General features: G+C 37.7%; 1 protein-coding gene across 1 annotated transcript in view; it reads left to right on the top strand.

The window, feature by feature from the left end:
• The first annotated feature begins 267 nt into the window (after window positions 1-267).
• The window catches only part of LOC123507131, a 41,073-nt gene continuing 29,945 nt past the window's right edge, over window positions 268-11,395 (top strand). Inside the window, exon 1 of the mRNA XM_045259746.1 lies at window positions 268-414. Within this exon, the coding sequence (XP_045115681.1) occupies window positions 284-414 (131 nt within the window). The 5' untranslated portion in view covers window positions 268-283. The remainder of the gene's footprint in view (window positions 415-11,395) is intronic.

Raw genomic sequence — 11,395 nt, 5'->3', positions numbered from 1 at the left:
CAATTTATTCCAGAAATGTCAGATGTAAATCTATTTACCGCTGCCTGAATAATTAATCTTTTAGTATTATTTTCATCCTGGATTTGTTTTGGAATACTATGTTTGAATTGAGAAACTACTGGGAAATAATCACTTATATTATTCTTAATGATGCAACTATTACAATTGAATTCAGTATTTTGAAGTTCAAATATCTGAAAGTGTATGTGTATGAGGGGGGTAAGCATGTGCGCGGGGCTTCTAAACTGCTGCTGTCATTGCAGACATACACTTTCCTGTGGCGATGGTAACATCAGCGGTGGTTTTGTCACCACTGCCGAACATAGCACTTGTGGCCCTGCTCTTATCTGGCGTGGAAAAAAGCCTGATGAAGGAAGCGTGTCAAGTTGCCAGTGCTCTCCAGTCTACTCTAGGGTGTGTATGAATGTACTGTACAGCCGCATGTTAAATGTCACCCCACAATTGTGTTACATATGTGAATTTCATTAAGCTTATACAAATTTCGTATGCTTAAAGCACAGAATTGTATCAAGTTAGCATTTTCCAGTTGTTTAGAGCACACGTTGTGAAACGCGGCGAGGTTGGCACCTCTGTTCAGAATCTATCTATCTATCTATCTATCTATCTATCTATCTATCTATCTATCTATCTATCTATATATATATATATATATATATATATATATATATATATATATATATATATATATATATATATATATATTCATGTGTGTGTGTGTGTGTGTGTGTGTGTGTGTGTGTATATATATATATATATATATATATATATATATATATATATATATATATATGTGTATATATATATATATATATATATATATATATATATATATATATATATATATATATATATATATATATATATATATATATATATATATATATATATATATATATATATATATCGAGTGTAGATTCGCCGAAGTGTAAAACATAGAGGGTGATGAAAAGTCGCTGTAAAACCATCTCAGCTTGCTGTGACGATTTGGGACACATACAATCCTATTTTCAAAAACTGTAGAAACAAGTGTAGAAGTGAGTGTGGGAACGAATGTCGTCCCACCAAGAGGACCCCGGGACATGAGAGGTCCTGGATGCGAAATTTGGTCTTATAAATCCTAATTATTGACAACGTCTTCTATCAAACTTACCTGTTTTTTTTTTTTTTTTTTTTTTTTTTTAAGTTAACTCTGCAGAGCCTCTGTCTGAAATCTTATTTGTATTGCAGGTTATTGTATTCATTGAACATTTTTTTAGCTCTTGAGATCCTAAGAAATACAATAAGCGACAATAAAAATAAGGTTTCAGACACAGGTTCTGCAGAATTAACATAAAAAAAAAAAAAAACACTGTAACAAAGCTTTTGTCCCTGAGTGGAAAATTTTATTTTTCATTTGCTTATGTCTAGAATAAATGAAAGAATACTTATATTCATTTCTAAGTTTGCTTTTATGTCCAGGATAATGACATTTTTTAAATTTACCCATTATCATAGGGACAAAGTGGCAAATTTGAAGTTTGACTTGAACAAAGTAGATACAAAACGATATATAATGCAATAATAGCATTTATTTATTCTAAAATTACACCAGTGAACCAATAGACATATATATAAATGAGTAGTTCTTCTGTCACAAAGGCAAAGATAACAAAGATACTTGGTAAAGCCGCTTTGAAGGCCCATCAGGAAAGCCGCCATTTTGAAGTCTCTTATAACCTTCCAACGGTACTCTTCATATTTCAAGACATCTAACAACATCTTGACACTCTTGTTCCTCTTTGAGCTGGACAGAGTGGGTGAGGGGGAGAGATGGGTACATATTCCCGTTATGAAGCAGCACTGATACGAGGCTTCTGCACGAGCTGTCGATAAAGGCCTGATCCCCGACAGGTATGCCGAAATATGCATTGTAGGCCTCGCGCATTTTCAGTGATCTTTCCAGAGAGTACTTTTTAGCTCTAGTTTTAATAAACTCGCCACGGACGTAGCAAAATGCGTCTGCCGGATGTTTACAACCTTTGAATGCCATGCTTGATGAATGCAGACAGTAAGGACTGATGACGATCGACTTGTTTAAACATTAACGGCTAAAAGTAAACTGACCTGTTGAGTATACGTTCCTTGCACTTATACTGCCATATACGTTGCAGGAATGTTCCGGAAGTTCGTGAAACATTTAGAAAGAATAGTTTTAAAGGTTCTGGAGTCATCTAAAAAGTTCTTTAATTTTTTTTTCACCAAATTAGTGTAGAATATGTCTGGATTGGTGGGGATAACTGAAACTAGCCTATTATAGTAGGCTAGTTTCAAAACATCGCTGACCAGTTTATAGAGATCAAAGTTTAAAGAGAATAAGCATTACATTCTTCGTTTTTTAGATGAAAGGAAATAGAAAATAACATTTATTGATCAAGGACAAAAAAAAAAGTCAAAATTTTGTTACACCGTGTTATCTTTAGCTTGTGAGGGTTTCAATCATAAAGATATTACATATCTAATAAAACTAACTGCTTAAAGGAAAGCTAAGTAAAGAAAGAGACATTGTTGTAGCTAGAAATGACAAGGAAAAGGATGTTGACTTATTGGACAGGGTTGATTATGTTAATAAGACTGGAGAAATTCCAAATGATCATAATAAATTTAAATTAATTAACGGTGATGGGCTTAAACATATATTGACTCTGGAAGATAAACTAAAAAAAAAAAAAAATTCTTATAATTGATTCTTTGCATCTGTCTGAACCCCTGGCCTTCCCAAAGGTCTATAAAGAAGTTTGTCCCATACGATCGATACTTTCAACAATTAAGTGTTTTGATTCTAAATTAAGTGTTTCAATTCTAATTTGGCGAAATTCTTTGTTTCCATTTAGTGTCACTTAACTTCTAATGAATATACAATCAGGAATTCTGCTATATTTGTAAAGGATCTAATAAAATTTCAGATACCGACAATCTTCTATATGGCTGGTTTTGATGTCAAGCCGCTTTTTACTAATATACCCCTTATAGAAGTATCTAACATGTGCATAGAGAAATGCAAAGATTCCTTACCTATCTATAACTTAAATGTTCCACTATTTAGATCATCATTGGATTTACCAGTAAAAAAGAAAATATTAGTTTTTTATAAAAATTTTTATCAGGAAGTTCAAAGGGTGGCAATTGGTTCCCCTCTTCGTTCTACTATGACAAATTGCTTCCTGTGTTTTAATTAAACTATTTGGCTCAAAAATTCCACAGAGGGATTCAAACTCATTCGTCATAAAATAGGTGTAGATTAATGTTTTTTTTTTTTTTATCAAAAGATGAATCACATATAGCAAAATTTCCGGATGTTTGAATTTACAACATAAGAATAACAGTGGAACTAATAGAAAATAGCTGCCTTCCATTTTTTGGATGTGTCTATAAAAAAAAAAAAAAATATATATATATATATATATATATATATATATATATATATATATATATATATATATATATATATATATATATATATATATATATATATATATATATATATATATATATATATATATATATATATATATATATATATATATATATATATATATATATATATATATATATATATATATATATATATATATATATATATATATATATATATATATATATATATATATATATATATATATATATATATATATATATATATATATATATATATATATATATATATATATATATATATATATATATATATATATATATATATATATATATATATATATATATATATATATATATATATATATATATATATATATATATATATATATATATATATATATATATATATATATATATATATATATATATATATATATATATATATATATATATATATATATATATATATATATATATATATATATATATATATATATATATATATATATATATATATATATATATATATATATATATATATATATATATATATATATATATATATATATATATATATATATATATATATATATATATATATATATATATATATATATATATATATATATATATATATATATATATATATATATATATATATATATATATATATATATATATATATATATATATATATATATATATATATATATATATATATATATATATATATATATATATATATATATATATATATATATATATATATATATATATATATATATATATATATATATATATATATATATATATATATATATATATATATATATATATATATATATATATATATATATATATATATATATATATATATATATATATATATATATATATATATATATATATATATATATATATATATATATATATATATATATATATATATATATATATATATATATATATATATATATATATATATATATATATATATATATATATATATATATATATATATATATATATATATATATATATATATATATATATATATATATATATATATATATATATATATATATATATATATATATATATATATATATATATATATATATATATATATATATATATATATATATATATATATATATATATATATATATATATATATATATATATATATATATATATATATATATATATATATATAAGCCTCCTCTCCTCCTGTGAGGCCGCAGAAGGAGAGGAGGCATGTAGTTAGCAAGATCAGTAGAGCATTTAGCATGAAAATAGTGATGAAAGAGAGATAGAACAGCAACATTTCGGCGGTGAGAAAGAGGCTGCAGACAATCAATCAGAGAATGAAGGATCATGAGACGAAAAGCTTTTGATTCCACTCATATCTAATAAATGTGTGTGAGTGGAACACCCTCCCCTTCAAACGTGTGAAGAGTACTCCATGCAAAGGCGGATAAGGCACATGTACAGAGTTAGCAGTTGGAGGGGCTAGCAAAACTGGTGAAGACGCCTCAGAACGCCAAAATTCATAGAAGCTGTTTTAGCAAGAGATGATAATGTGAAGTTTCCGGTTAAGATTATTAGTAAAGGACGGACCGAGGATAGCCAGTGTGGAAAAGAGACAGTTAAGAGTGTCATTGAATATTGAAGAAGAGGGGATAGTTGTCTGGAAGGTTGTGTCGAGTTCATAGATGAAGGAATTTAGTTTTTGAGGCATTGATCACTACTAAGTTTTCTCTGGCCCAAACATAATTCTTAGAAAAATCAAAAGTCAGGCGTTTTGTGTTGACTTCCTGAAGGGTTGGTCGTCTCTAAATTGACGTGGAGAGTTGTAAGGTGGTATCATCACCGTCGGAGTAGATAGGGCAAGAAGTTTGATTAAGAAGATCACTAATGAATAATAGAAACAGAGTGGATGACAGGACAGAACCCTGAGGAACACCACTATTTAGGAAAAGAACAGTGGCCGTTTACCACAGCAGCAATAGAACGATCGGAAAGGAAACTTGAGATAAAGTTGCAGAGAGGAGAGAATCCGTAAGAAGGTAGTTTTGAAATCAAAGCTTTATACCAGACTCGATGAAAAACTTTTGATATGTCTAACGCGAAAACAAAAGTTTTACCTAAATCTTTGAAAAAGGATGACCAAGACTCAGTAAGGAAAGCCAGATCACCAATAGAGCGACTATGAGGGAAGCCATACTGGCGATCAGATACAAGATTGCGAAGTGATGTGTTTGAGAATCTTCCTATTGAGGGTAGATTTAAAAACATCCTTTTTTTAGGAACAGGCTGAATGTAGGCAAACTTCCAGCAAGAAGGAAAGGAAGAAGTTGATAGACAAAGTTGAAAGAGTTTGTCCAGGCAAGGAACAAGCATGGAAGCAAAGTTTTTGAGAACAATAGGAGGAACCCCATCAGGTCCATAAGCCTTCCGAGGATTTAGGCCATCGAGGGTATGGGGATCATCATTACGAAGAATTTTAATTGTAGACATAAAATAGATAGAGGGATGGATGGATGGATTTTAATTTTAGGCGCCGCAACATCAATGGTCATATTGCGCCGCTACGATATTTTATTTATACTATAGTTTATGAAAACTAAAATCAGTTAAAAACAATAAAATCGAAGGTCTCTAGAAATACTAAAACTACAATAAAATTAAATAAAACATTAAAAGCACGTATGGTAAAAGGAAATCAAATTCACACATTGGGAAGAAGCCCAGCTTCTACAAGGTACTTGTAAACATCATGGCCTGGGGCCAGACATGCTGGTCCTATGAAAGATAGTAGACACCGCTATCTCTACCGCGACACCGGTAGAGATATCGGTGTCGTAACTCGATCAAACTAGGACACTCTACCAGCAGGTGCCGCATGGTGAGCGGCACCAGGCAGTCTTCCCTGGTCAACAGGTACCTTTGTGTAAGGTACGTGTGACCTATGCGCAGTCGCGCCAATAAAGTCTGTGCACGGCGATCCCGGACATGGGAGTATGTCCACTGAGGGATAGTGGAAGTAGTGATCTCTCCCATTTTCGAGGTTGCGACTCCCGTTAGCCATCTCCTCTGCCATAATGCTGCAACCGCCACACGAATAGAGTGAAATACATCTCGAAATGGAACAGGGGCAGGACATGGAGCGCGACTCGCTGCCTCTTTAGCGAGGCGATCTGCATGTTCATTCCCGGAAACACCTACGTGACCAGGGACCCAACAGAACCCAACACGATATCCTCTTCTGGTAAGTAGATAGAGCCACTCCAGGGCTGATAAAACCAAATGGTGAAGGGAAATAAAAGAAGATAGAGCAGTGAGAGCACTGCGAGTCACTAAAAATTGTAAAAGACGAAACCGGGAGAGTAAAAATGATCTGTAAAGCTAGGACTATGGCAGACAGCTCCGTGGTAAAAACGGATACCTCTGAAGGAAGACTGCCAGACCGATAAAAAGAGGGGAAAACCACACTAAATCCAACGCCTGCGTCGGATTTGGAACCATCAGTAAAAACGGGAGTATCATCAGAATGGGTAAAAAAGTGTTCTAAAAACCGTTCATGTTGGCCCAACTGGACACCCTATTGATCGCCAGTTGGAGCCTGCGCTCAATCAGTGACATCCTAGCAGCAGCAAAAGAAATACATAAATCATCAACATATAAGGAGCTGAGAATGCCATCTGGAAGAGTATCTATCACACCATTAAATGGCGACTGCGAATAGTGTAACACTAAGAATACTTCCCTGTGGGACACCATCACTTAGAGCAGTAGCCTTGGAGAACACTCCCAACTCGAACCCGTAAAAGACGTCTGGATAAAAACTGCTGAATAAAATAGGAAGGTGGCCACGAAGGCCAAAATTAAACAAAGACTGTAAAATGCCATGACACCAAGCCGTGTCGTAAGCCTTCTCCAGGTCAAAAAAACACTGTTACTTGATGGTGGTGATTAGCGAAGGCCTCACAAATGGAAGACTTTAGGGATAAAAGAGCATCAGTAGTAGACCTCATCTTTCGGAAGCCGTACTGTACCGATGACAAGTACTTCCCCCTCTCCAAGTACCACATGAGTCTTACATTTACCATCTTTTCTAACACTTTACAAATGCAGGATGTCAAAGATATAGGACGGTAGTTCGTAGCCTGGAGATTATCTTTCCCAGGCTTCGGAAATGGGAGAACCACTGCCACAGCCCAAGAAGATGGAAAGTCACCGGTATGCCAAATCATATTATAAAGATTTAATAAAAGTTAAAAGCGGTCAGACATGTGCAAGAAGGCATAAGGAATATCATCTGGACAAGGAAAAGAGTAATGACACTGAGACAAAGCAGTCCGCAACTCGGAAGCAGAGAAAAGGACATTATAAGACTCCAGCAGAAGAAAAGTTTATGCCGAGAGATTCCATTCTCTGGCGGTAACGTGCGCCCGGGGCTGCAGGAAGCCTTCGGGAAACACTGGCAAAGTGCTCCGCGAAGAGGTCGGCGACAGTCCTTGGGTCTGTCATCCTTCGCCCAGCAGACAACAAAACTGGTGGGGGAGGAGCAGAATACTTCCCAGCGTAAGAGGGCTGTGGGCATTAATGGAAGACACATAAGCTTTCCAAGAGGCTCTTTGTGCCTCCTTCAAAACGCGGCGGGCCCAAGGTCGGGAGCGCCGAAAAGCTTCCAGGCACTGCGGGTCCCCACGATGTCGCTGGAGATGAGAGAAAGCCACCCGTTTCTCTTGTACAGCTTTAGTGCATGCTGCGTTCCACCAAGGAACGGGACGCTTAGTAAAGCGACCTGACGTCCTAGGGATTGTCTGAAGCGCTACTGAAATAAAAAAAATCGGTAAAATAATCAACAGCCTCAGCACAAGTAATAAAGTCATACAGCGGACGGATAAAAGAGCTAAGGTCTGTGAATCAAGACCAATCTGCCTTGTCTAAAACCCAGCGTGGAGGCCGGGACTGTGGCTCAGAGTTCACAGATTCCAATAAAATCGGAAAGTGGTCACTACCGTGTAAATCCGGTAGGACCCGCCAATTAAAATCAAGGAAAGAATTAGATGTAGAGAGAGAAAGATCGATAGCTGTAAAAGTCCCAGTAGGACTGTGGAAATGTGTAACATCCCAGAATTTAAAACCTCAATCCCTCATCCTCAATAAAAGAACCGATTAAAACCCCACGAGGATTACTAGCACCTTCATCCCACAATGGGTGACGGCCGTTAAAATCTCCCAACAAAGAAAAGGCGGAGTCAGCTGACGCACCAGGCCGTCAAGCTCACCCCTGGAGACAGGAAGCCGAGGAGGAGATATAAACTGCAAATGGTGTACAGTCGTCCCATAAAGACCTTAACAGCAACCACCTGAAGGGAGAGTTAAGTTGTAAGGGATAACAGGTATATCCTGACGGACTAGAATAGCTGTGCCACCGTGGTGGCCCTGGTCAGGAAAGGAGTGCTAAAAAGGCACGATAGCCAGGAGGACTAGAATAAGTACTATCACCTAGCATATTCTCTTGTAGAGCTACACAGGCAGGAAAGAACTCCGACAATAAAGCTCGGAGTTCTCCCCACGAGGCGCGAAGGCCTCTACAGTTCCACTGTAGAAGGTTGAAGATCACTATTTAGGTGCAGTGGACGGGCGAGCCTTTTGAAGGGGCTGCCCGTGACTCGCCTGACTAGAAATAATTAACCGACGAGTAGACATCGGGAGTTGAGATGTGCCGGGTCGTTGGACCGCGGCCTTTCGGCCTACCGGTGAGTGATGCGTACCATCATCACTCCTACCGGTCATGGGAGGACGAAGGTCAGGCTGGACTGCACATTTTGACACAGCGGGTCCACGAGAGATGGCTGTGATAATATCATCGGACGTCTCCATCAAAAGAAGCCCGATCTGAGACAGAGGGCATCACAGGAGGCTGAACAGAAACTACTGGAGGCACCCTAGTAAAGAGGTCCCTGGAGGACTCACGATTATGTGCACCGGGAGAAACCTTAGACTGCTTAGGTTGAACTAAATCTAACGATTCCGCAGAGCCGCGGTGCCGTTTGGTCATGCTCTTCAGAAGCTTAAGCGATGCAGGAGGCAACTGGACATCCACTAAATGGGTTAGTTTTGTCAAGTCCGTGTTATTCTCGTCGCTTCTTGCAGGTGACTCAACTGAGTCATCGGACAAAAGGGCAAACCAGATGAACAGGACCACCCGCTCCAACAGAGCGAGAGGTAGCAGTAGGAGTTGTCTTCGGACCGGCAGACTCAGCTGAAGAGCGAGCGGCAAATGAAGCATAGGATGTCGCACCAGTACCATCCTTCTGGCGGTACAGGAGTTCGCGGAATTGGCTGTTAGCAAGCTGTAAAATGTCCTGCTCCAGGCGATACCTGGGACATTGCCTGGAACGTACCTGATGAGCATCACGGCAATGGAAACAGTAAGCAGCAGCATTGCAATGCTCCTCAGAATGTGAGTCTAGTGCAGAGCAATTACCACATCGAGAAGCTTCCTTACAGGAGCTTTTGCCGTGACCGTACCCATAGCATGAGAAACACTGAAGAGGGCGAGAAACAAAACGCCTCACCCTAAGATTGATAGGACCGATATTAACACGGTCAGGAAGGGTGGAACCAAAAAGGTGAGAAGGACCATGTTGGAGGAGTTCCTCATCTTAGTCACCTTTTGGACTGAGCTAGGACACATTGCTAGTATTTCCTCCTCTGAGAATTCATAAAGATCCTGACTGTAAACACAACCTTTGCTATAATTAAAGGTGGGATGAGCCTTAACAGTCTCAAACATGCTGTCAGAAGGGCATGGGAGATGTTGCAACATCCTTGCCTTGCGTAATATCTTTAGCTCGCACGAGCACCCCTTCCGTATTTCTTGAGGTTTTCCCTCAGGAATCGTGCCGATCTCTTTGGACAGGTACCGGGAGGCATGGATGAAATTCCCGCGTCGATTTTTGTAGTACGCCACAAACCAACGTGGAGGCGGGATCTGGCGGATTTCAGGAACTGAATTTTCGGAGTGGTGGTCAAAAAGATTTGGGATGTAGTCCGTGTCACTGTCCGAAATATTGTGAGAGTGGAGAAGTTCTGTTTTGAAGCCAGAGCCGGCAAGGGGAAGAGATGCTACATGTTCATAAGCCAGACGTGCTTCGTCAAATGAAAGAAAAGTCACATAGATGGAAAATCCTTATCATAAACAAGTCGAATGCGAAGAACCGTGCCATACACTTTGAGAAGTGAGTGCAAGGCGTGATACGAAATTGATGGGTTAACATTTACCATCACAAAGGAGTCATATGCAGCAGAAATACGTCCCTCAGAAGAACTCCCAGAACAGGAGACTGCTTAGGGAGGCCCTTGTGGAGGGGAATCCTCCTCCTTACTCAGACTTGAAGATGACGTCTCGTGGGCCAGGTCAGCCATCTCTCGAGAACCTGAATGTTTTTTTGTGTTTTCCCATAAAAAAGTTACACAAAAATTGGCTCCAGGGCAAGGAAACCACCTACTGGGACTACAATGGGAGGAGCGCTGGCTGCCGTGGACGGGTACCTCGTCCCCATGCGGACCAGTCGTTTTAAAAAGGCCCCACATGATACAGAATGTTTGTCCACGGCAGAGATGAGACCACCATCCCAAAGCATCCCAGGCTGGTCACCCAACCATCCAGCACAGGACGGCCCCTATTGGGCGATCCCTCCAGCGGGTGGCTACGCTGGTCCACTGGCAGCCTATGTAGGAACCATTTAGTATGGCCCCTCACTGGCGACCTTACTAGCATGGGTAGCCCTCTTCCCCTCGAAAGGGCAGAGCAGGAGCCTAAGCCCCCTCTAGCCTAGCTCGCCAGGTCACAAGGGCACGCAAGCCCCTCCACCACGACAAGGCGGTTCCGGAATATCTGGGGGGGAAATAAATAGAGGGAGGAAGAGAGGAAGGGAGAAGC

Source organism: Portunus trituberculatus, chromosome 2 (genome assembly GCF_017591435.1).
Source record: "Portunus trituberculatus isolate SZX2019 chromosome 2, ASM1759143v1, whole genome shotgun sequence".
Classification (NCBI taxonomy): Eukaryota; Metazoa; Arthropoda; class Malacostraca; order Decapoda; family Portunidae; genus Portunus; species Portunus trituberculatus.
Note: the sequence above shows the minus strand (reverse complement) of the source record. Positions and strands in the feature narration are given on the sequence as shown.